General features: G+C 47.8%; 1 protein-coding gene across 2 annotated transcripts; it reads right to left on the bottom strand.

Moving 5' to 3' along the window:
* Positions 1-1,816: 1,816 nt before the first annotated feature.
* LOC123094162 (uncharacterized) lies at positions 1,817-3,558 on the bottom strand. 2 transcript variants are annotated; one of them, XM_044516222.1, is made up of 2 exons: positions 2,403-3,558; positions 1,817-2,229 (listed from the first exon to the last, which is right to left on the bottom strand). In XM_044516222.1, exon 1 carries the CDS (start codon positions 3,496-3,498, stop codon positions 2,509-2,511), a length of 990 nt encoding a protein of 329 aa, XP_044372157.1. In that variant the 5' UTR covers positions 3,499-3,558; the 3' UTR covers positions 1,817-2,229; positions 2,403-2,508. The 2 variants fall into 2 exon arrangements, with proteins under 2 accessions (XP_044372157.1, XP_044372164.1); XM_044516229.1 differs by having other exon boundaries at positions 1,817-2,223.
* Positions 3,559-27,120: the final 23,562 nt, after the last annotated feature.

The following is a 27,120-nucleotide window of genomic DNA, read 5'->3' as shown; positions in this document are numbered from 1 at the left end:
CAAGAGACTGAAGCTTGGATGACAAGCGAGAGTACCATGCACGGGGTGCTTGCTTGAGTCCATACAATGCTTTATCCAGTTTGCAAAGAAACTGTGGTGCGTTTGGATTTTCATACCCAGGAGGTTGCTTCATAAACACTTCCTCTTCCAGAACACCATGCAAAAACGCGTTCTTCACATCCAACTGTCGCATGCACCAGTTCCTAGAAACAGCTATAGAGAGAATGAGTCTGATAGTAGCAGCCTTAACTACAGGGCTAAATGTATCCTCATAATCAATGCCATAACGTTGCTTAAATCCCTTTGCAACTAAACGTGCCTTATACCTGTCAATACTGCCATCAGACTTCCTCTTGACTTTATACACCCACTTACAGTCAATAACATTTTTACCTTTACTTGGCGGAACCAAATGCCAAGTTTGATTTTTCAATAATGCACTGTACTCTTCGTTCATGGCTTGTTTCCAATTTGGATGATCAAGCGCCTCCTTCAAATTTTCGGGTTCACCTGTAGCACAAAAAGAAGCCCAACGAATACATCCATCCTTATATTCTTTAGGTTTGTGTATACCACTTTGTGACCTGGTGTGAGCTCGTGTTGGTGGAACGGTCGGAGGTGGCAGTAGGCGCTGCTGGATCCGCTGAACCGCAGAAGACTCAGAGGAAACAGCAGCTGAATCAGCAGAGATCTGAGGCGAATCAGGAGCTGCCAGGTGGACATCCTCGTCCGCTGCGTCCAGCGAAAAAATCCTGGTCGCAGGCGACAGGACAGGGCCCAGGGAGGAATTTCCCGAGTCCACCAACGAAGACGTGCCACCCGCGGGAATGTGGGCCGCTCCTACGGCCCGGGTGGGAGACAGCGCGTGGCCTAGCCGGGTCGGAGACAGTGCGTGGCCCGCACCCGTCGTGTCGCACGCTGGCTGGCGCACAGATCCCGCCGCTGATCCGCGTCCAGGCGCTGAGACGCGCGATCCCGAGGGCGATCCAGCAGGGGAATCCACCCCGTAGCCTGCGCCGCCCGGATTTTCTATGGCACTGGATCCAGCTCCGGTGGCCTGCATAAAATCATAACTATTTTCTGCACTGTTTTCATCAGATTTCTGCACACTGTTAGCATCAATAGTATTGGAAATCGACAGCTGATCATTAAAAACTTCCTCCCGATGAAGTAGACTTGAAGGATTAAGAAGTGTGGATGGAAGAAGAACAAGTTCCGCACGAAGTTGTGCTCCTGCATTTGGATGCAATGCAGCAAAAGGAAAGACATGTTCATCAAAGATAACATCACGGGAAACGTAAACACGACCCGTGGAGACATCAAGACACTTGTATCCTTTATGAAGGGTGCTGTAGCCAAGAAATACACATTGCTTGGACCGAAACTCAAGTTTGTGTTTGTTGAAGGGACGCAAATTAGGCCAAACCGCACAACCAAAAATGCGAAGAAATAGTTGGGTTTCGTTCCAAAGAGACGTTCTAGGGGAGTTTCATTGTGTATGACCCGACTAGGAATACGGTTTATGAGATAAACAGCCGTGAGAAAAGCCTCGTCCCAAAATTTAAGAGGCATGGAAGCATGAGCGAGTAGGGAGAGACCAACCTCCACGATATGTCTGTGCTTGCGTTCAGCGAAACCGTTCTGTTGATGGGCATGGGGGCATGACACATGATGGGTGATGCCAATGCACTCGAAAAATTGATTCAACTTTTGATACTCGCCACCCCAGTCGGTTTGCATGGCTAAAATTTTGCGAGCGAATAAATGTTCAACATGTTGCTGGAAGATATGGAATTTTTGGAACACATCAGACTTATTTTTGATAAGATAAATCCAAGTAAATTTACTGAAATCATCTATGAAGCTGACATAATATTTTTGCCTACCAACAGAAAGAGGCCCGGGGCCCCATACATCAGAAAAAATTAGCTTTAAAGGAGCTTGAGACTCACTAGTCGAACGAGGGTATGGTAACTGATGGCTCTTCGCCATTTGACACGCATCACACACAAGATGGTGATCACTTTTATTTGACACTGGAAGACTATGATTACGAAGAATTTGCTGGACCACCGGTATGGACGGATGACCAAGACGTCGGTGCCACCTAGAGGTAGATGGCTTGACAACTCCAAGCATGTGACGTCCATGGGAAGCCGGTTGGTCAGTGAAGGGGTACAACCCCTCCTTACTCGGAGCGTGAAGAATGGTTCTCCCCGTGGCCTGATCCTTAACAGAAACAAACTCGGGGTAAACGACAAGATATGCATGATTATCTTTAGTAAGTTGATGAGCAGATAGAAGGCTTTTGGCACTACTAGGAACATGGAGGATATCATTCAACTTAAGAGGATCATGTGGAGTGGGAAGAAGCGAACGACCAACATGTGTAATTTCCATACCTTGACCACTCGCGGTGTGGATTTGTTCCGGCCCGGTGTAGCGATCACGTATGTGGAGTTTCTCCAACTCTCCGGTCACGTGATTAGTGGCTCCGGTGTCAAGATATCAATTGGTATCTACGCCATAGGAGGTTGTAGCAGCTGTGTTGACAGAACGAGCACCTGCACCTTGGCGGCCACCTCCACCATGGCGATCACCTCCACCATAGCGCTTCTGGTTGTTGTTGAAGCTCTTGTCGAAGCGCTTGGCGCAGCTCCATGCGCCATGGCCATCTTTCTTGCAGATCTGGCACTTGAGAGGGCCTCCACTCCCGCCTTCTGGGCGTGATCCACCTCCGCCGCTGTTACCAGCAGAGGAGCGACCAGGCTGGGGACGATTCCCCCCTTGGAGGCGAGGTTGACGGAGTAGCCGGAGTGGGTGCTGTTCTGGGAGTCCAGCCGCGCCTCCGCCGAGAGTAGGAGCGTACAGCTCGCTGAGACCGATAGTCTGGTCCGTGCGAGCAGAGAGGGCCGCGACGTACGGACTGTAATCCGAGTCCAGCCCACCGAGGATATGAGAGACAAGGTCGTCTTCGTCAAGGCGCTTCCCAGCCGCCGCCATCTCATCGGCGAGGCCCTTCATCTTGGCGAAGTAGGCGGTGGCAGACAGACCGCCCTTTTTGGTGTTGACGAGCTGCGTGCGGAGCTGGATACCCCGCGCACGGGACTGCGATGCGAACATGGCGAGGATCGGTGTCCAGACTCCAGTGGCCGTCGGGATGTCGTGGACCTGAAGAAGTACCTCCCGTGAGAAGGAGGCAAGCAAAAACGCAAGGACCTGCTGGTCCTGCATGACCCAAACGCCATGGGCAGGGTTGGGGGTCGAAGTGACCTCCTTCTTCCCGGAGACCTCCGTCTCCGCTATCAGAACGGCAACGGGCTCTGCCGTTGTGCCATCGAGGTGGCCCATCAGACCAGCGATGCGGATGTGTGGGAGGACCTGGGCCTTCCACACCAAAAAATTGTCGCGTGTGAGCTTCTCGGTGATGGTGTGGCCGAGAGCAGCGAGGGAGGGAGCAGCCATGGCAGCGGAGGAAGAAGAGCTGGCGATGGACATAGATGTGAAGGAAGAGATTGGCTCTTATACCATGTGAAAATAGCTGGAAGCGTATGCCCTAGGCAGGGACGGCTGCGTGTTATATAGAGGCCGAAGCCAAGCAGATATACATGGTTCGTTGGAGTAGATCGATCTCAACGTAGGTACAAAATACTAACAGACTAGATTGAGATCGATCCTAACTTGCCCAACACGTTTACAACAAACACACGCACGTGATCCTCTACTACACGGTTTATACAATACCGTGACAATACAACGTTTAACACCACCCCTGTCGTCCGGCGCGGCCCCTGCCGGAGCTGCCGCCTGGTCGCGCACGAGGCCTGGCCGCCGCCTGCGCTCCTCATGGAGGAGCTCGCCTTCGAGGCATATCTCCTTGCTCCGCGCCGATCTCCTCGTTCCGAAGCGCTGGCAACGACCCACCTCCGTCCTCCCCTACCTCCTCTCGTCCGGGACGGGGACGCAGTCCCTGCTCACCCAGGATCTGGGACCCCATGGGCCTGCTTGCCTCTATCGTCAGCAACGCCGGCTATACACCTCCGGCACGCCGCCTCATCACCAACACCGACTGGGTGCACGCCTCTGCCTCGTCACCAGTGTGTGGTGGTGCTAACGGCCGTAGGCATCCTCCCGAGCTCCGTGCATCAAGGTGGCGGCGCTCGCGACCGTGGATGAGCCCAAGTCGTCTCCAGCTCCTGCTCTTCTCCATGGCTGAGACGTACTACTCTCCGTCCATGGCGCTGCCTCCATTGGAGATGCATATGTATGTGTTGTGCCTTGCGCGCCTGATGTATGTGTGTGAAAGTGTGGTGAATCGGATATGTATGAATGGATGCGCGGCTGCTTAATCTGTTTGCATTTTTTTTCTTATTAGTAGATGAACTCGGTCGAATCAACGCATCTGCTGTGTTTGTCAAGTATCAGTAAAATTTCAACGAAAACTGTAGTGGCAAAAGCAAAACAAAAAACCAAGGGCAATATTGTCTTTACCCTGCTTCGTTTGGTCAAACCGTGCCTTGACCTGACAGAATGACATTTGTGATACATTGCAAAATTTTAGAGTGGCAAAAATGAGGTGCCAAATTTTAAAGTGGCATAAATAAAATTGGCAAAAACTAGAGTGGCAAAAATAAAGTTTTCCCTTTCAACTTATGTCATCCTCGGTATCGCTATTAAGGTGCTTTGTAAGCTATAGCTGCGAATAATCCCCATTTGTGAAAAGTTTTCAACTTATGTCATCCTTGGTATCGCTATTAAGGTGGACTTGGCATAGATGAGTCGAAAGGTCGACGAACTCCAACATATGAGCCACGTTTATCTCATTACTCATTTTGATCAACATGATCCATCCCTCTCACGAAGGGCTTGCTTCACACTCCAATTCTTTCTTTTGGAAAGCCCATAGACGAGAGGTGTCAGGTCTTTCAGTATTTGGTCTCACTTAATCCTTCAGTATTTCGTTCTTCTTGGCTCCTTGCTCGTGGTACACACGGTGCCAACTGTGTCGTGCAGGCATGCGAGCCCGTTCACTAAACAAACGATGCCTCGTCATTTCTAGATGGAGAGATTCAGGTATTTAACGGGACCGATGGAACGGCCAGGGTATACGGCGCACGCAGCCAAGCGCAGACCGGTGGGCATGTCCACCTCAATTCTATGTGTGCACCCACCACCTGATTAACCATTCTCCTAGTGGATAATACAAGACGACTTTCCCGATAATCACACGAGCAGTTGCGCACAGCCAAAATTGACCACGCAACACGTACAAAACCCAAAACGCTCTTTGTTGCATTTGCGTCTTCCGCCAGATTACCAGTTGTTGCTTGACCTTCCGTCCGCTTTGATCATTAGATAATATAATAACGATACAAATAACAGAGTAGCCATGACCCCTTCGCTGGTTGCCACCCGCTGCACCGGCGGTGGCATTATAGGAGTACGTTCCTCCAGCGTGTTGGGAGCTGGCCGCCCGTAGCAGGGAAACCGCGAGGCAGCAAGTTGGCAATGGCCGCGTCTGGCTGGGTGCCGTGGGGGGCACTCACCGTTTTGTTCCCGTTTCCCCGCGGATGGCACCGACACGCACGGCCAGTTTGATCTCCTGGTTTCAGAGTGTCCCGACTGCTCGGGGAGGCGGCCAATCAGTCGACAGGAGATTACTTTACTCCTGACTCCTGGCAGCCTGCTGAAAATGCACTGCATTTTTTGAAGTTGATAGCCTTCTATTCTATGGCGTGCTTTGCTTTGTGTCGAATCCGAGGCTCCGAGCCTTCTATGGTGTGTATGTTGTGAGCCAGAGAAGCTGATCTGGGGACACATTTTCGTCAAGGACAATACTTCTTTTAATTATTATTTTTGAGAAGAACTCGTCAAGCTTTTTATTCCAAAGCAACGTTCATAGGTACAACTGTTGGGTCATGAGGATTTCTCAACCACAGATGTCTACCTAATTGCAGGTTAGAAGTGAACTTGGCAAGCTTATGAGCCTCATAGTTATAGTTTCTACGCTCATGAATGAAATTACAAAGCTGAAAACCACTTCTACATCCTATTATTTCATGTACTATAGCAGCATGGGGTCCTCCCGTCCCCTTGTTGATGTCATCCACCACTCCCAGAATATCACAAGCCACTGTGATCTTATGCAAATTAAGATCCTCTGCAAGAGATAGAGCTTCCCTGCAGGCGAATGTATCGAGCATCACTAGGTCAGTTACTCCGCGATACAACATCGATGAGGACCCAAGGTAAAGCCCTTAACTATCCCTACAGACAGCCGAAACCGCTTCTCCTTTTCTGTGGGGAGCGACCGCACCATCAACATTTATCTTCGTACAGTCTTGAGGCGGGGCGAGCCACCTCTCCTCAGTGGGCCGAGGAGATCGGCATACTCCAGAAGGCTGCATAGTCGGCTTTTGTAGCTGTTGCAACTCATGTAAGTAGGAATCCCAAAGGCGATGGTTTGTACCGGGCTCTGAAATATTGCCTCATGGATTGCTTTCCGCCGAGCATACCAAACATACCATAATGTTACTACCATTCTTGTGAACAAGTCATGGCTTAATGTAGCATGCAGCTCGAACATCCAGTGCTTGACGTTCGGTGGTATGTTGAGCGCTGCATCGGGGGCGATGGATGGTCGGGATGGGTTTTCAGGGTGGGCTGGCTCGATGACTCAGCTTGATGACTCAGCTTGGGTCCGGCGGTTGAAGCGGCCTGCTGGGTTGATCGGATCGTGTCCATTCAATCGCTTGCCTGATCAATGCGCGCGTCGATCCGCAAGCCAAGTTATGGGTTGGAAATTGTCTAACCATGTGGCTGCAGCTGCAGGTCGGCGTTGCACAGTGAATACATCCTAAATCCTATGAAGTGCTCAATCATAGGAAAAGAAAATTAAATGTCGTTTGGTTCACAGGATGGGAACACACATAGGAAACATAAAGAAATAATATTTTAATTTGAAGAAAGTAACCGTTGCCTTGAAGGTCACAAATGGAAGATGAATTCATGCTACTATTTGACTTCCTACCATGGAAGAAGCAGGAAGAGAAAAAAAAACAATTGAGCGAGTACAGGTTATATATATGCAGCGAGTAGCAAATTCATCTTTGACTCTTCGAGCAAAAAACATAACGTTACTGCAGGAAAGACGAATCCATCTAATTTCTTTAGCAGTGGAGGAGCCACCTCCCAGCGACCTAAAATCACGGCTAAGCAGTGGGATTATGTATGGGCCAGAAGCAATATTTCCACGGGCAAATGGCAGCTCACAGTGAGTCAAAGTTAGTCTTGCCCAGGTTCCACTCACGGGCTGGCTCCGCCATTGTTCTTTACAGTTCACTGCAGATTGTGGAACGAGATGCTGATTGTAATTAGAGCCTCTAATTTTTTAGGCTGGCTGGTCGGCGGTAGAGGCTCTCCAGCTTGCCTGCCGATGCACGCGTCATTCGCGGCAGGAAGTTTTCCAAGAGGTCGGACCTCTTTTTTGTTTTCCTGTGAAACGAGCAGGAAAAAATCCTGTGCAGGAATAGAATGCCATTCCTTTAAACCAAAGGCATCTAAAGAATTTTTTCCTAAAAAATCCTATCCTTCAAAATTCCTCTAAAAATCCTGTGAACCAAAGGAGGCCTAACCATGTGGCTGCAGCTGCAGGTCGGCGTTGCACAGTAACATGGTCCGTGCGGTTCTCTCTCATTTCATCGGTGTCACGACTATATCAACTTTCTTCTCCTCGAAAAACGCACGACCGTATCAACTTTGGATTTTGGAAGCAGAGATGATTGCATTATTACTACCAAATCATACTCCTAAATGACACTGGTACCACATAGTTTGTTCAATAGGATCTCGTGTGCATTTTCGACAATTTTGGTGACGCCGCATGATAAAGGATGGCAACCGCATACTATTCACACACCCAACTGAGTATTTAACATGTGTGTGTATGCTTTTCTCTGCTGGACAGGTCGATTCCCTCTGATGCCATACTTGTCTACAAGACTAACAGCTTGGACAAAATTGGTTATCTTCCTTTTTTCGGCCAGCTGGGTGGATCGTGATATCACATTTTTGCATCGCTCGTCTTCCAGCGGGTTAGTTTGCTCACGAAGTTCACGTTCAGGCAAAAGGCTCAGCTACACTTCCAAATCCGGCACACAAGGCATGATTGGGATGGCCAACAAAAATGGTGTGAGCACACAGCCACACACACATACACCAAAACGGCAGATTGGCTGCCGTTGTACTTGCCTGGTAGAAAGTGGCAAGCCGAGAGCAACGAAAGAAGGCGACGGGCAGCGGCCAGGCCGGGCACATTCCTCTCCACGTCAGAGATAGCTGGCCGGAATTAACAGTCGCTCGCCTCGCCGGAGCCGGATTCCGCATAGTACCGCAGCCGTGCATGAACCATCCGCGCACGGCACGGCGCACGAGCGCGTACGCGCAGCGGCGGTCAATTTTTTACGGAGCCGACAATAAAATACCGTCCCGAAAAGTGAGTAAATTGCACAAAACCACCACTTTGACGGCTAGGTTTGCGAAAAACACTATAATACATTTTTTTTGCAGAAAACACCATGTCTACGGTAATCTTTTTGCAAAAAACACTAATCGACGTATTTAACTGGGTTGAGCATGTTTATGACAATTGGGGTCCGCTTTTCACCGATGTGGCATAATGTTTTGCTAAAGACAGCGCTAGACGGGTCAAAAAGCAAAAAACACCCCAACATTTTTCACCGTGCCGCCCAGGCCCCCGTGTCCATGGACATTATCCAGCCACTGGTCAGCCTTGCCGGAGTTAACCGGAGCTCAAACCCCTGGACCTCGCCTGTCGTGCCGCCAACGCTGCCAACCGCCGCCGCCATGGTTGAGGACCGATGCCGGAGCAAAGCTTGCGTGCCCAGCCTCGACGACATGTCGTACGTGCGCCCGTCCTTCCCCCCACCTTCCGCAGCGTGTTAGTCGTCGTTGCCCCCCTCCCCCGCAGCTTGCCGCCGTCGTGGGGCGGAGAAGAGGCAAGAGGGCGGCGGCGGCTCGATCCAGATCGAGGTCAGGGCGGCGGGGGCTCGATCCAGATCGAGGTCAGCCGGCGGGGGCTCGATCCAGATCGAGGACGACACGACGGCGGCTCCATCCAGATCGACGATTGCCCGGCGGCGCCTCCGTCCAGATCGAGGACGGCGCGAGAGTTGAGTGTCGCGGCTGGGCTCATCGCTGGTTGCTGGCGGGGGAGATGGAGGGAGACGGCGTGCGTGGGCATGGGTCTAATTGCTTTTTTACTTTTTGATCCAGGGTGCAGATGAAAAATCTAAGGATTTGTTTGTAAATTTAGATTATAATTGATCTGACACGAAATGTTACGCCACGTAGGCAAAAGTGGGCCTCAACTGTCACAAACATGCTCGACCAGTTAAATACGCCGATTAGTGTATTTTGCAAAAAGATTACGGTAGACATAGTGTTTTCTGCAAAAAAAATATATATTATAGTATCTTTCGCAAACCTAGCCCTCAAAGTGGTGGTTTTGTGCAATTTACTCCCGAAAAGTTGCTCCCAGGAAAGTGGGTAGGTTCTTCCAGCCCACCCGGCCAACCACCCAACACATGGCGTAAAACTTTAGTGCTGTTAGAGCATCTTCAACAGCCGCGCTAAGCGCCGCGCGCAAAAAACCTGTTTGCCACACGCGCTTCGGCTGGTTTAGCGCGGCCGCCAACGTTGGCTCCAGCAGCGGCGCTATAATGCAGCGCGTGCGCCGCTCCAACAGAGCGCAAAAATACAGCGCGCGCGCGCCGCACAAACCACATATATATTTCAAAGAAGAGGAGCAAAAATGATCAAACAAACAAAATAAATCAACAATAAATAGTTCAATTTCGTTATCATTACAACTCAAACAAATAGTTTATCGTTGAGTACAACAAATAATGCAATAAACACAACAAATAGTTCATGAACAATACAATGTCGAATGCAGAAATCATCGTGCTCTTTGTCGTTCATGCCATGCCCACCACTCTTCAATCAGATCATTCTGAAGTTCATTGTGCGTTGCGGGACGCCGAATGGCATGATAGGAGGCAATAAAACGGGCTACCCTTTCAGCTCTCCGTCGCACTCGCACGGGATGTCTCAAGAGTTCATACTGTGAGTAGTCTAAATCTTGGCCACGCTCATTCTCGATGATTATGTTGTGCATGATCACACAAGCGTGCATGATGTACCAAAGCATTTTTTGATCCCAAAATCTAGCCGGTCCTCTCACAATAGCAAATTGGGCTTGCAAAATCCCAAATGCTCTCTTCACATCTTTTCTAGCCGCCGCCTGAGCATTGTGGAAATCAAGATTTTTCTTACCTTTCGACTTTTTCAACGGCTTCACGAAGGTTTGCCACTTTGGATAGATGCCATCCGCTAGATAATAGCCATAGTTGTACGTACGGCCATTTGCTACAAACTGCACATGTGACAACTCACCGTTTGCAATCTTATTCATCAGTGGTGACCGGTTGACAACATTGATGTCATTCAAAGATCCAGGCATTCCAAAGAATGCATGCCAAATCCAAGTCTCCTGATCGGCCACCGCTTCAAGGATTATAGTGGAACCCTTTTTTTGGTCGTGGAATTGCCCATGCCATGCCTTTGGACAATTTTTCCAACTCCAATGCATGCAATCTATTGAGCCAAGCATGCCAGGAAAGCCGCGCGCTTTGTTCATCGTCAATAGCCTTGCGGCGTCTTCAGCAGTGGGAGATCTCAAATACTCCTCGCCAAACACTTGCACAATTCCCACTGCAAAGCGCTTCACACACATGATGGCTTGGCTCTCACCCATAGCCAAGTGGTCATCAACTAGATCAGCCGGGATACCGTATGCCAACATACGCAAAGCGGTTGTCACCTTTAGAAAGGTGCTATGCCCGAGCTCTTCGGCGGCATTCCTCCTTTGCTGGAAAAACCGGTCATGGCTCGCTAGTTTCTCTGCAATGCGCTTGAACAAGTCGGTGCTCATCCTAAACCGGCGACGAAAATACGACTCCGGGTATGTGGGATTCTCCATGAAATAGTTCTTCATCAATCTGTTATGGGCATCAATCCTATCTCTCCAAATTTTCTCCCGACCCATAACCGAACCACCGTGCTTCGGTTTTTTATTGAAATGCATAGCTAGGATCATTGCAAGATCCTCCTCCTCTTCCATATCAAATTCTTCTTCGGAAGAATCATACGACGAACTCATCTACAATGTTCAATACTATACTATAAAAACTACAATTCAAAACATGCACCAAATTCATGAAGTTTGAGCAATACATACCTTGTAGGCGTTTTGTCGAACACTTTGCGGGCGCGGCGCGGCAGCGAGCGCTCAGGCGCTGTTCCTTGGACGACGGAGGCGCGCGAGCGCCGACGGGACTAGGAGGGGATGGGGCGGAAGCGCGGCGGCACGGGGATAGGCCGGGGAAGCGCCTGAACGGTCGTCGGGGGGCGCGGGCGGCGGTGGCGGCGCGGCCGGATGGGGGTGGAAGTGGGAGAGGAAGTGCGAGAGCGAGCGCTCGAGTGTGCCGCGCGCTGTAGCGGGCGCTTGAAATACACCGCGCGGGGCAGTGTTTCCGACAGCGCGCCCAACTCGTTATAGCGCGCGCGCCGTTTTTGCGCGCCCGCTGGAGCGACCCGCCGCGTTGCGCGCGCGCTAAAACCGACAAATTTGCGGTGCGGCGCTAGTTTAGCGCGGCTGTTGGAGATGCTCTTATCATTTAATTAATCAAGGGTTGAGCATCAACGCACACCGGCCTAGGTATAGTAAAAAATCGACGTAGTCCGTGGACCTGATCCGATCCTGACGCGAGGCCGTGGAGAACTGGCCTCGTGGCGGCAGGGGAAGCATCCTTTGACCCCGGGCGTACACATTTACCGCTCCCTGTTGCCGCTGACCGGTAAACGGGTCACCTCCAGCTAATAATCCCAGAGGCGATCAAGCGAGATACGCTCGTTCGCTCGCTCGCGTCGCGTGGACGGCCGGCGCGTCGGTGTCACCGGGGCACGTCGTCGACCGGCGTACTAGCCGACGTGGAAGCCACGCCGCCCAGCTGCCACGGCGCCGAACGTCGCCTGCCGCCGCGTGACCTTGGCGGCCCGCAACCGCGCGCGCGATGGCTGACAGCTGAGGAAAAGACGGGGGTAAAAGTAAAACAGCGTCGCGGGTTGTTTTCTTCTGGAGGAAGGTACGGCGGCGGGCCGGCCGGCGGCTGATTCTGTGGCTCGCCGTGGTTAATGACAAGTCCTAGGTCGTAGTAAGCGGTGAGAGCGACTGCGCTCCCGGCGTGTGTGGTGATGGCGAAGCGGGGGAAGAATGGGGCGCATGGCATGTCCCGCGCGTGGAGGACGATGGGAGTATCTGCGACTGTCCACGCGCTGCTACTGACGGCACCGCCGGGTCGTGATTGGGAGATCTGGAATAATGCGGGTTGCCAGCGTGACTAGCGGCGTCGGCTTAGCGTTCCGTGTAACCTAGTGGGATAGTGGCAGTGTGCCCCCATGCGGTCCATTCCATTTCCATGGAAGAATATATGGAGCTCGTTTTTTTCAAAACAAAATAAGATACCGAGATGCACATCTTATCTTGTATGGCCAACCAAGCGAAAAACTTTACTTTAACTCCTTCTCAGGTGCCTCATCCTGCTCCTCCGCTTTCTTCTTCGGAGAGTCCGGAGGCAAGCCGGCTCCAATGCGAGCGGCGCGCCGTGCCTTCATCTCCACCCGACGCTGCGGGGTTAGCATCTTATAGTATGTATCCTACGACAAGCCATGGCTACCGACGAACGACAAGGTTAGAGCAAAATAGGGCGTGGTCAGGGTCGTTGTGGTGGCGTAGACCGGAGGGAGAGGGAGGAAATGGGGATGACTAGCGTTGTGAGGCTCGTCGTTTAGCTTGAATAGTCGGGTTTAGCACCTCTGACCGTGCATCGGACTGCCAACATGAATGCGGACCGGTGAGCTTCGGTATGATCGATGGGTTTTTGCGTGTTTTCGCGTGGGTCTTACCCGTCAGTCCGAGTTGGCGGGCGCGTCTGAGCGCTTTCGGTCCTCCCCATGTCCTTCCCGGATATGAGTTGTGAATAAGGGGTGATGGACAACTCGTATGTATAGGGTCGTTTGAAGAAGTTTGGTTTGGTCGTATTTTCATGACCGGTCACTGACCGGGCCATCCACCCAGACGTATAGAAGGGATATAAAGGGTCCGGCTGTAGATGCTCTAAACCCCTAATATATGTATTTTGCCCATGAGCAATGTTATAAACATGTAAACTCTTCTTAATTATTAAATTAGATTGAGTAAAGCTTTTCTCTGTGTTTAGAAACAAGTCAGACAACAACGTTGCTGTTTTAGACTCGTTCCTCCATATTCATACTCCATTTCTTATTATGTATAAACGAAATGGGTAGCGCATTCGTAAGAGACGACACCCTTATTCAGAGTGCTTATTTTGAACTTGTGAATTGCTCATTCGTAGGAGTAGGAAATTTGGTGAGATGTGCGTTAAGTTTGTTACGGCGTGTTATCTACTAGCTTGCTTTGGAATACATGTCAATCGAAGCAACACATCAAAAGGAACTTTGGGACCAAGAACACACGGTGTCGTGGACTTAACACGGCAAATGCCCTAGCAAAAGACTTAGGTGTGGAGCCATCGCGACGTAGTTAGCTTGAAAGGGTTAAACGGGACAAAGGACACAAAGAGTTTACCCAGCTTCGGCCCCTCTCAACGAGGTAAATGTTGTATTGCTTGGGTTTCGATTATCAGGGAGCGAATACGCTTGACCTAGTTCTCGACTTGTTGTTTCTTGTCCTAACCCGCCGCCAGGTCACCCCTTTACATACACAGGTTGATGTCCGGCGGCTTACAGAGCCCCGGCCAGCTCATACACAACGTGTCCAGCTCGGTGACTAACTAAGCTTGCCTTACAATACAAGTTACACATATGGCGGTTTATCCTCTTGGGCCTCAAGTCGCCTCTAGGTCTTCGACCCTTAATAGGCTTGCTTCATAACCCGCCATATTCATCCTTGAGTCACCAACGGAATAACCCGGCCCCTCCTCGGCGGGCCATACCCAATAGTTATATCCCCAACATTAGGCCCCAGGTTGATTTGAACTTGTTCATATCAATCTTCAGTACTTGACTTAGCAGAATCTTTCATCATCAACTTTATGAATTTGCCGTAACCCGCCATGACGTCAGCTCACAGAATTGCACTAACCCGCCATGACGTCATCTCGCATTGATCTCCCACGAGGTCCAAAACATCTCAGCATATCTTCATGTTTAATGAACCTCCCGAAAATCGAGGCGTTCGTGCAGCTAGATAATCATTTTTTGGCCTCCTCGATCCCCGCGCATGCCATCTATCCACTGCCTTATAAATAGGGACAGGGGGCCCCTGTTTTCACTTTACCTCCCGCCACTGCCTCTTCTTCTTCCTTCCTCTCAACACTAATGCGACCAGAGCTCCACCGCCGCCGTTGACCTTCTTCCACTGCACCAACCCCGGCAGCTGCATCACCCTGAACAGACCAGAGCTCCACAGTGCACCTCCGCTATCCATCGGGATTTAGTAAGTTCGACTTCACCCCAGAACAGATCTACAGTTAGGGTTTTCACTTGTTCGTCGGTGTTCTTAGCCATTCTTCATTTTCTCCTCTAGATCGAGTATGTTTTGATCTGAACATGGTACCAAACTTGTGTGGTAGCAATTTAGCACTCGTTTTTAATATCTGAATACCTCCCCTCCATAGAAGATCTCATCTGAGCACATGAACTTTTCTGCTGCCGCCACCTTAGGTTTAGAATTTTCTTCATTTTCTGAACTGCTGCAGATCCAAAATTATAATACCAATCTGTGAAAAATTGTTTGTCCAATACTTAGCAATCCTTCACTTATAGATCTGCAAACTAGCACCTGTTTGGGCAGCTTGACCGATAAACCATAACCTGCCACATACCATTAGTCCCCTTTTAAGCCGCCAATAGATATATCTGCATACTCAATGCTATCCTCCGGCTTAACACATTGCCTATTTATAGCTCCTACCTTTAAATCAATGGCCGGATTAACAACGTGGTCTTAAACTGGCAACATTTTCTTTTCAGACCTTCATCTTCAACGATGACTAAGACCAACACTTCATGCAATTGGGTAGCTTCCCGGGTTACCAAGGAGGACTTAAACAAGTTCGTACAAACATGCGTCTTAGCCAAGAAAGATGTCATCCACTGGAGGGTCCTAGGCACTGAAAACCCGCCTGAGCCCAAGGAGGGTGAAGTAATTGTTTTTACTGATCATATGATCCGGAGGTTCACCCCGCCCGGTTCAAAATTCTTTGGCGACGTTCAACACTTTTTCCAGCTCCATCCTCAAGATATTGGGCCAAATTCCGTTTCAAACATCTGTAACTTTCAAGTGTTCTGCGAGGTGTACCTTCAATAGGAACCCACTGTAGAACTATTTAGAGAATTTCATTACTTGAACCGGCAGACCGAATTCACAGATGGCCCTAGTCTAGAATTAGGTGGCATTTCGATTCAAAGACGGAAAGAAGCCACTTTCCCAACCGCCAGACTGTCCAGTCATCCCAAAGACTAGAACCAAACTTGGCTTTATTGCGAAGACACTTCTCCAGAAGGGGAAAACCCTTTACCGGGTTATCGTGCTGTTGGCGAACGTAGCAGAAATTCAAAATTTTCCTACGAATCACCAAGATCTATCTATGGAGAAAACAACAACGAGGGGAAGGAGAGTGCATCTACATACCCTTGTAGATCGCTAAGCGGAAGCGTTCAAGAGAACGGGGTTGAAGGAGTCGTACTCGTCGCGATCAAAATCACCGGAGATCCTAGTGTCGAACGGATGGCACCTCCGCGTTCAACACACGTACAACCCGGTGACGTCTCCCATGCCTTGATCCAACAAGGAGAGAGGGAGAGGTTGGGGAAGACTCCATCCAGGAGCAGCACAATGGCGTGATGGTGGTGGTGGAGCGTGGCAATCCTGCAGGGCTTCTCCAAGCACCGCGGGAGAGGAGGAGAAAGAGAGGTAGGGCTGCGCCAACAGGAGAAGAACTTCGTATGTTGGGCTGCCCCTTTGCATCCACTATATATAAGGGGAGAGGGAGGGCTGCGCCCCCTCCTAGGGTTCCCTCCCTAGGGGTGGCGGCAGCCCCAATCCCATCTAGGGTGCGGCCAAGCGGGGAGAGGGGGAAACTTGCCCCCCAAGAAAGGTGGAAGCACCCCTCCCCAAACCCTAGGTGCCTTGGGCCCTTGTGGGGGGGGGGGGCGCACCAGCCCACCCGGGGCTGGTCCCCTCCCACACTTGGCCCATGCTGCCCTCTGGGGCCGGTGGCCCCACTTGGTGGACCCCCGAGACCCTCCCGGTGGTCCCGGTACATTACCGATAACACCCGAAACTTTTCTAGTGACCAAAACAGGACTTCACATATATAAATTTTTACCTCCGGACCATTCCGGAAATCCTCGTGACGTCGGGGATCTCATCCGGGACTCCGAACAACATTCGGTAACCACGTATATCTATTCCCTATAACCCTAGCGTCATCGAACCTTAAGTGTGTAGACCCTACGGGTTCGGGAACCATGCAGACATGACCGAGACGTTCTCCGGTCAATAACCAACAGCGGGATCTGGATACCCATGTTGGCTCCCACATGTTCTACGATGGTCTCATTGGATGCACCACGATGTCGAGGATTCAATCAATCCAGTATACAATTCCCTTTGTCTAGCGGTATTGTACTTGCCCGAGATTCGATCGTCGGTATCCCGATACCTTGTTCAATCTCGTTACCGGCAAGTCTCTTTACTCGTTCCGTAACACATCATCCCGTGATCAACCCCTTGGTCACATTGTGCACATTATGATGATGTCCTACCGAGTGGGCCCAGAGATACCTCTCCGTCACGCGGAGTGACAAATCCCAATCTCGATTCGTGCCAACCCAACAGACACTTTCGGAGATACCCGTAGTGCCCCTTTATAGCCACCCAGTTACGTTGTGACGTTTGGTGCACCCAAAGCATTCCTACGGTATCCGGGAGTTGCATAATCTCATGGTCTAAGGAAATGATACTTGACATTAGAAAAGCTTTAGCATACGAACTACGATCTTTGTGCTAGGCTTAGGATTGGGTCTTGTCCATCACATCATTCTCCTAATGATGTGATCCCGTTATCAATGACATCCAATGTCTATGGTCAGGAAACCATAACCATCTATTGATCAACGAGCTAGTCAACTAGATGCTTACTAGGGACATGGTGTTGTCTATGTACCCACACATGTATCTGAGTTTCCTATCAATACAATTATAGCATGGATAATAAACGATTATTATGAACAAGGAAATATAATAATAATAACTAATTTATTATTGCCTCTAGGGCATATTTCCAATAGTCTCCCACTTGCACTAAAGTCAATAATCTAGTTCACATCGCCATGTGATTAAAACTCACAGGTCACATCGCCATGTGACCAACATCCAAAGAGTTTACTAGTTTCACTAAACTAGTTCACATCATCATGTTATTAAGACTCAATGAGTTCTGGGGTTTGATCATGTTTTGCTTGTGATAGAGGTTTTAGTCAACGGGTCTGCAACATTTAGATCCGTATGTACTTCGCAAATCTCTAGGTCATATTGTAAATGTTGCTTCCGCGCTCCACTTGGAGCTATTCCAAATGGTTGCTCCACTATACGTATCTGGTTTGCTACTCAGAGTCATTCAGATAGGTGTTAAAGCTTCCATCGACGTCACCCTTTACGCTGAACTCTTTATCACCTCCATAATCGAGAAACATGTCCTTTATTTACTCCAAGGACAATTTTGACCGCTGTCCAATGATCCATTCCTGGATCATCTTGTACCCCTTGACTGACTCATGGCAAGGCACACTTCCGATGCAGTACACAGCATAGCATACTATAGAGCCTATGTCTGAAGCATAGGGGACGACCTTCGTCCTTTCTCTCTCTTCTGTCGTGGTCGAGCTTTAACTCTTAACTTCATACCTTACAACTCAGGCAAGAACTCCTTCTTTGACTGATCCATCTTGAACACCTTCAAGATCATGTCAAGCTATGTGCTCATTTGAAAGTACCATTTAGCAGTTTTTGATCTATCCTCATAGATCTTGATGCTCAATGTTCAAGCAGCTTAATCCAGGTTTTCTATTGAAAAACACTTTTCAAATAAACCTATATGCTTACCAGAAATTCTACATCATTTTTGATCAACAATATGTCAACAACATATACTCATCAGAAATTCTATAGTGCTCCCACTCACTTCTTTGGAAATACAAGTTTCTCATAAACTTTGTATAAACCCAAAATCTTTGATTATCTCATCAAAGCGTATATCCCAACTCCGAGATGCTTACTCCAGTCCTTAAAAGGATTGATGGAGCTTTGCATACTTGTTAGCATCCTTCAGGATTGACAAAACCTTCTGGTTGTATCACATACAACCTTTCCTCAAGAATAACATCGAGGAAACAATGTTTTGACATCCTATCTGCAAGATTTTATAAATCATGCAGTAATTGCTAATATAATCCTAACAGACTCTTAGCATCGCTACGAGTGAGAAAGTCTCATCGTAGTCAACTCCTTGAACTTGTCGGAAAACATCTTAACGACAAGTCGAGCTTTTTTAATGGTGATACTTACCATCATTGTCTGTCTTTCTTTTAAAATCCATCTATACCCAACGGCCTTACGCCCATCAAGTATTTCTTCCAAAGTCATGGATCCTTTCTCGGATTTTATGGCCTCGAGCCATTCGTCGGAATCCGGGCCCACCATCGCTTCTCCATAGCTCGTAGGTTCATTGTTGTCTCGCAACATGACCTCCAAGACAGGATTACCGTACCACTCTGAAGCAGTACGCGTCCTTGTCGTCCTACGAGGTTCGGTAGTGACTTGATCCGAAGTTTCATGATCACTATCATAAGCTTCTACTTCAATTGGTGTAGGTGCCATAGGAACAACTTCCTGTGCCCTGCTACACACTAGTTGAAGTGATGGTTCAATAACCTCATCAAGTCTCCACCATCCTCCCACTCAATTCTTTCGGGAGAAACTTTTCCCCGAGAAAGGACCCGTTTCTAGAAACAATTACTTTTGCTTCCGGATCTGAGATAGGAGGTATACCCAACTGTTTTTGGGTGTCCTATGAAGATGCATTTTATCCGCTTTGGGTTCGAGCTTATCATCCTGAAACTTTTTCTCATAAGCGTCGCAACCCCAAACTTTTAAGAAACGACAACTTAGGTTTCTCCAAACCATAGTTCAAACGGTGTCGTCTCAACGGAATTACGTGGTGCCCTATTAAAGTGAGTGTGGTTGTCTCTAATGCCTAACCCATGAACGATAGTGGTAATTTGATAAGAGACATCATGGTACGCACCATATCCAACAGGATGCAACTATGATGTTCGGACACACCATCACACTATGGTGTTCCAGGCGGTATTAATTGTGAAACAATTTCCACAATGTCTTAATTGCGTGCCAAAGCTCGTAACTTAGATACTCATCTCTATGATCATATCATAGACATTTTATCCTCTTGTCACGATGATCTTCAACTTCACTTTGAAATTACTTGAACCATTCAATAATTCAGACTTGTGTTTCATCAAGTAAATATACTCAGTATCTACTCAAATCATCCGTGAAGTAAGAACATAATGATATCCACTGCGTGCCTCAGCACTCATTGGACTGCACACATCAAAATGTATTACTTCCAACAAGTTTCTTTCTTGTTCCATCTTACTGAAAACGAGGCTTTTCAGTCATCTCGCCCATGTGGTATGATTTGCATATCTCAAGTGATTCAAAATCAAGTGAGTCCAAACTATCCATCTGCATGGAGTTTCTTCATGCGTATACACCAATAGACATGGTTCGCATGTCTCAAACTTTTCAAAAACAAGTGAGTCCAAAGATCCATCAGCATGGAGCTTCTTCATGCGTTTTATACCAATATGACTTACATGGCAGTGCTAGAAGTAAGTGGTACTATCATTACTATCTTATATCTTTTGGCATGAAAATGTGTAGCACTACGATCGAGATTCAATAAACCATTCTTTTAGGTGCAAGACCACTGAAGATATTTATTCAAATAAATAGAGTAACCATTATTCTCCTTAAATGAATAACCGTATTGCGATAGACATAATCCAATCATGTATATGCTCAATGCAAACACCAAATAACAATTATTTAGGTTTAACACCAATCTCGATGGTAGAGGGAGCGTGCGATGCTTGATCACATCAACCTTGGAAACACTTCCAACACATATCGTCAGCTCACCTTTAGCTAGTCTCCGTTTATTCCGTAGCTCTTTTATTTCGAGTTACTAACACTTAACAACCGAACCGGTATCTTAATACCCTGGTGCTACTAGGAGTACTAGTAAAGTACACATTAATATAATGTATATCCAATATACTTCTATCGACCTTGCCAGCCTTCTCATCTACCAAGTATCTAGGGTAATTCTACTCCAGTGGCTGTTCCCCTTATTACAGAAGCACTTAGTCTCGGGTTTGGGTTCAACCTTGGGTTTCTTCACTAGAGCAGCAGCTGATTTGCCGTTTCATGAAGTATCCCTTCTTGCCCTTGCCCTTCTTGAAACTAGTGGTTTCACCAACCATCAACAATTGATGCTCCTTCTTGATTTCTATTTTCGCGGTGTCAAACATCGCGAATACCTCAAGGATCATCATATCTATCCCTGATATGTTATAGTTCATCACGAAGCTCTAGCAGCTTGGTGGCAATGACTTTGGAGAAACATCACTATCTCATCTGGAAGATCAACTCCCACTCGATTCAAGTGATTGTTGCACTCAGACAATCTGAGCACAAGCTCAACGATTTGAGATTTTCTCCCTTAGTTTGCAGGCTAAGAAAATCGTCGGAGGTCTTATACCTCTTGACGTGGGCACGAGCCTAAAATCCCAATTTCAGCCCTCGAAACATCTCATATGTTCCGCGACGTTTCGAAAACGTCTTTGGTGCCTCAACTCTAAACCGTTTAACTGAACTATCACGTAGTTATCAAAACGTGTATGTCCGATGTTCGCAACATCCACAGACGACGTTTGGGGTTCAGCACACTGAGCGGTGCATTAAGGACATAAGCTATCTACTGTTCGCATAATCGCTACTGTCAACTTTCAACTATATTTTCTCTAGGAACATATCTAAAACAGTAGAACTAAAGCGCAAGCTATGACATTTGCAAAGGGTTTTTGACTATGTTCAGGATAATTAAGTTTGTCTTATGAACTCCCACTCAGATAAACATCCCTCTAGTCATCTAAGTGATTACATGATCCGAGTCAACTAGGCCGTGTCCGATCATCACGTGAGACAGACTAGTCATCATCGGTGAACATCTTCATGTTGATCGTATCCACCATACGACTCATGCTCGACCTTTCGGTCTCTTGTGTTCCGAGGCCATGTCTTACATGCTAGGCTCGTCAAGTCAACCTAAGTGTTTCGCGTGTGTAAATCTGGCTTACACCCGTTGTATATGAACGTTAGAATCTATCACACCCGATCATCATGTGGTGCTTCGAAACAATGAACTTTCGCAATGGTGCACAGTTAGGGGGAACACTTTCTTGAAATTTTAATGAGGGATCATCTTATTTACTACCGTCGTTCTAAGAAAATAAGATGCATAAACATGATAAACATCACATGCAATCAAATAGTGACATGATATGGCCAATATCATTTTGCTCCTTTTGATCTCCATCTTCGGGGCTCCATGATCATCATCGTCACCGGCATGACACCATGATCTCCATCATCATGATCTCCATCATCGTGTCTTCATGAAGTTGTCTCACCAACTATTACTTCTACTACTATGGCTACCGGTTAGCAATAAAGTAAAGTAATTACATGGCGTTGTTTAATGACACGCAGGTCATACAATAAATTAAGACAACTCCTATGGCTCCTGCCGGTTGTCATACTCATCGATATACAAGTCGTGATTCCTATTACAAGAAGATGATCAATCTCATACATCACATATCATTCATCACATTCTTCTTGGCCATATCACATCACATAGCATACCCTGCAAAAACAAGTTAGACGTCCTCTAATTGTTGTTTGCATGTTTTACGTGGCTGCTATGGGTTTCTAGCAAGAAGGTTTCTTACCTACGCAAAACCACAACGTGATATGCCAATTGCTATTTACCCTTCATAAGGACCCTTTTCATCGAATCCATTCCGACTAAAGTGGGAGAGACTGGCACCCACTAGCCACCTTATGCACCAAGTGCATGTCAGTCGATGGAACCTGTCTCACGTAAGTGTACGTGTAAGGTCGGTCCGGGCCGCTTCATCCCACAATACCGTCGAAACAAGATTGGACTAGTAACGGTAAGCATATTGAACAAAATCAACGCCCACAACTACTTTGTGTTCTACTTGTGCAAAGAATCTATGCAATAGACCTAGCTCATGATGCCACTGTTGGGGAACGTAGCAGAAATTCAAAATTTTCCTATGAATCACCAAGATCTATCTATAGAGAAACCATCAACAAGGGGAAGTAGAGTGCATCTACATACCCTTGTAGATCACTAAGCGGAAGCGTTCAAGAGAACGGGGTTTGAAGGAGTCATACTCGTCGTGATCCAAATCACCGGAGATCCTAGTGCCGAACGGACGGCACCTCCGCGTTCAACACACGTACAGCCCGGTGACGTCTCCCATGCCTTGATCCAGCAAGGAGAGAGGGAGAGGTTGGGGAAGACTCCATCTAGCAGCAGCACAATGGCGTGGTGGTGGTGGAGGAGCATGGCCTGCAGGGCTTCGCCAAGCACCGCGGGAGAGGAGGAGAAAGAGAGGTAGGGCTGCGCCAACAGGAGAAGAATTTCATATGTTGGGGGCTGCCCCTTTGCCTCCACAATATATAGGGGGAGAGGGAGGGTTGTGCCCCCTCCTAGGGTTCCCTCCCTAGGGGTGGCGGCAGCCTCAATCCCATCTAGGGTGCGGCCAAGGGGGGAGAGGTGGAAACTTGCCCCCCAAGAAAGGTGGAAGCACCCCCTCCCCAAACCCTAGGCGCCTTGGGCCCTTGTGGGGGGGGGGGGGGCGCACCAGCCCACCTGGGGCTGGTCCCCTCCCACACTTGGCCCATGCTGCCCTCTGGGGCCGGTGGCCTCACTTGGTGGACCCCCGGGACCCTCCCGGTGGTCCCGGTACATTACCGATAACACCCGAAAGTTTTCCGGTGACCAAAACAAGACTTCCCATATATAAATCTTTACCTCCGAACCATTCCGGAACTCCTCGTGACGTCTGGGATCTCAGCCGGGACTCCGAACAACATTCGGTAACCACGTATATCTATTCCCTATAACCCTAGCGTCATCGAACCTTAAGTGTGTAGACCCTACGGGTTCGGGAACCATGCAGACATGACCGAGACGTTCTCCGGTCAATAACCAACAGCGGGATCTGGATACCCATGTTGGCTCCCACATGTTCTACGATGATCTCATCGGATGAACCACGATGTCGAGGATTCAATCAATCCCGTATACAATTCCCTTTGTCTAGCGGTATTGTATGTTGGGTTTCGTAGTAATTTCAAAAATTTTCCTACGCGCACATAGGATCATGTGATGCATAGCAACGAGAGGAGAGTATTGTCTACGTACCCAACGCAGACCGACTGCGGAAGCGATGACACGACGTAGAGGAAGTAGTCGTACGTCTTCACGATCCAACCGATCAAGCACCGAAACTACGACACCTCCGAGTTCGAGCACACGTTCATCTCGATGACGATCCCCGGACTCCGATCCAGCAAAGTGTCGGGGAAGAGTTTTGTCAGCACGACGGCGTGGTGACGATCTTGATGAACTACAGCAGCAGGGCTTCGCCTAAACTCCGCTACAGTATTATCGAGGAATATGGTGGCAGGGGGCACCGCACACGGCTAAGGAATCGATCACGTGGATCAACTTGTGTCAACTTGTGTGTTTAGAGGTGCCCCTGCCTCCGTATATAAAGGAGGAGAGGAGGGGAGGCTGGCCGGCCAAGGGGGGGAGGCGCAGGAGAGTCCTACTCCCACTGGGAGTAGGATTCCCCCTCCAATCCTAGTCCAACTAGGATTCCTTGGAGGGGAAAAGAGGAGGAGGGGGCCGGCCACCTCTCCTAGTCCTAATAGGACTAGGGGAAGGGGGGGGCGCGCAGCCCATCTAGGGCAGCCCCTTCTCTTTTCCACTAAGGCCCACTATGGCCCAAATAGCTCCCGGGGGTTCCGGTAACCCTCCCGGTATTCCGGTAAAATCCCGATTTCACCCGGAACACTTCCGATATCCAAATATAGGCTTCCAATATATCAATCTTTACGTCTCGACCATTTCGAGACTCCTCGTCATGTCCGTGATCACATCCGGGACTCCGAACAACCTTCGGTACATCAAAATGCATAAACTCATAATATAACTGTCATCGTAACCTTAAGCGTGCGGACCCTACGGGTTCGAGAACAATGTAGACATGACCGAGACACGTCTCCGGTCAATAACCAATAGCGGGACCTGGATGCCCATATTGGCTCCTACATATTCTACGAAGATCTTTATCGGTCAGACCGCATAACAACATACGTTGTTCCCTTTGTCATCGGTATGTTACTTGCCCGAGATTCGATCGTCGGTATCCAATACCTAGTTCAATCTCGTTACCGGCAAGTCTCTTTACTCGTTCCGTAATACATCATCTCACAACTAACATATTAGTTGTAATGCTTGCAAGGCTTATGTGATGTGTATTACCGAGAGGGCCCAGAGATACCTCTCCGACAATCGGAGTGACAAATCCTAATCTCGAAATACGCCAACCCAACATCTACCTTTGGAGACACCTGTAATGCTCCTTTATAATCACCCAGTTACGTTGTGACGTTTGGTAGCACCCAAAGTGTTCCTCCGGTAAACGGGAGTTGCATAATCTCATAGTCATAGGAACATGTATAAGTCATGAAGAAAGCAATAGCAACATACTAAACGATCAGGTGCTAAGCTAATGGAATGGGTCATGTCAATCAGATCATTCAACTAATGATGTGACCTCGTTAATCAAATAACAACTCATTGTTCATGGTCAGGAAACATAACCATCTTTGATTAACGAGCTAGTCAAGTAGAGGCATACTAGTGACACTTTGTTTGTCTATGTATTCACACATGTATTATGTTTCCGGTTAATACAATTCTAGCATGAATAATAAACATTTATCATGAAATAAGGAAATAAATAATAACTTTATTATTGCCTCTAGGGCATATTTCCTTCAGTCTCCCACTTGCACTAGAGTCAATAATCTAGTTCACATCGCCATGTGATTTAACAGCAATAGTTCACATCACCATGTGATTAACACCCATAGTTCACATCGATATGTGATCAACACCCAAAGGGTTTTACTAGATTCAGTCATCTAGTTCACATCGCTATGTGATTAACACCCAAGGAGTACTAAGGTGCGATCATGTTTTGCTTGTGAGAGAATCTTAGTCAACGGGTCTGTCACATTCAGATCCGTAAGTATTTTGCAAATATTTATGTCAACAATGCTCTGCACGGAGCTACTCTAGCTAATTGCTCCCACTTTCAATATGTATCCAGGTTGAGACTTAGTGTAACTTTTACAACAAACTCTTTTATCACCTCCATAATCGAGAAACATCTCCTTAGTCCTTACTAAGGATATTCTTGACCAATGTCCAGTGATCTACTCCTAGATCACTATTGTACTCTCTTGCCAAATTCAGAGTAAGGTATACAATAGGTCTGGTACATAGCATAGCATACTTTATAGAACCTATGACTGAGGCACAGGGAATGACTTTTCATTTTTTCTATTTTCTGCTGTGGTCGGGATTTGAGTCTTACTCAATTTCATACCTTTGCAACACAGGCAAGAACTCTTTCTTTGACTGTTCCATTTTGAACTATTTCAAAATCTTGCCAAGGTATGTACTCATTGAAAATCTTATCAAGCGTCTTGATCTATCTCAATAGATCTTGATGCTTAATATGTAAGTAGCTTTTACTGAGGTCTTTTCCTTTTAAAGAACTCCTTTAAAACACTCCTTTATGCTTTGCAGAAAAATTCTACATCATTTCTGATCAACAATATGTCACTCACATATACTAATCAGAAAGGCTGTAGTGCTCCCACTCACTTTATTGTAAATACAGGCTTCTCAAAAAGTCTGTATAAAACCATATGCTTTGATCAACTCATCAAAGCGTATATTCCAACTCCGAGAGGCTTGCACCAGTCCATAGATGGATCGCTGGAGCTTGCACATTTTGTTAGTACCTTTAGGATTGACAAAACCTTCTGGTTGCATCATATACAACTCTTCTTTAATAAATCCATTAAGGAATGCAGTTTTGTTTATCCATTTGCCAGATTTCATAAAATGCGGCAATTGCTAACATGATTCGGACAGACTTAAGCATAGATACGAGTGAGAAAATCTCATCGTAGTCAACACCTTGAACTTGTCGAAAACCTTTTTGCGACAATTCTAGCTTTGTAGATAGTAACACTACTATCAGCGTCCGTCTTCCTCTTGAAGATCCATTTATTCTCAATTGCTTGCTGATCATCGGGCAAGTCAACCAAAGTCCAAACTTTGTTCTCATACATGGATCATATCTCAGATTTCATGGCCTCAAACCATTTCGCGGAATCTGGGCTCATCATTGCTTCCTCATAGTTCGTAGGTTCATCATGGTCTAGTAACATGACTTCCAGAACATGATTACCGTACCACTCTGGTGCGGATCTTACTCTGGAAGACCTACGAGGTTTGGTAGTAACTTGATCTGAAGTTTGATGATCATCATCATTAACTTCCTCACTTATTGGTGTAGGAATCACTGGAACTGATTTCTGTGATGAACTACTTTCCAATAAGGGAGAAGGTATAATTACCTCATCAAGTTCTACTCTCCTCCCACTCA

The sequence above is a fragment of the Triticum aestivum genome, chromosome 1B (assembly GCF_018294505.1).
Source record: "Triticum aestivum cultivar Chinese Spring chromosome 1B, IWGSC CS RefSeq v2.1, whole genome shotgun sequence".
Taxonomy (NCBI): domain Eukaryota; kingdom Viridiplantae; phylum Streptophyta; class Magnoliopsida; order Poales; family Poaceae; genus Triticum; species Triticum aestivum.
Note: the sequence above shows the minus strand (reverse complement) of the source record. Positions and strands in the feature narration are given on the sequence as shown.

Bases quoted from the DNA above. Each gene is read 5' to 3' on its own strand.
- LOC123094162 (XM_044516222.1), bottom strand. From the start codon at position 3,498: ATGTCCATCGCCAGCTCTTCTTCCTCCGCTGCCATGGCTGCTCCCTCC.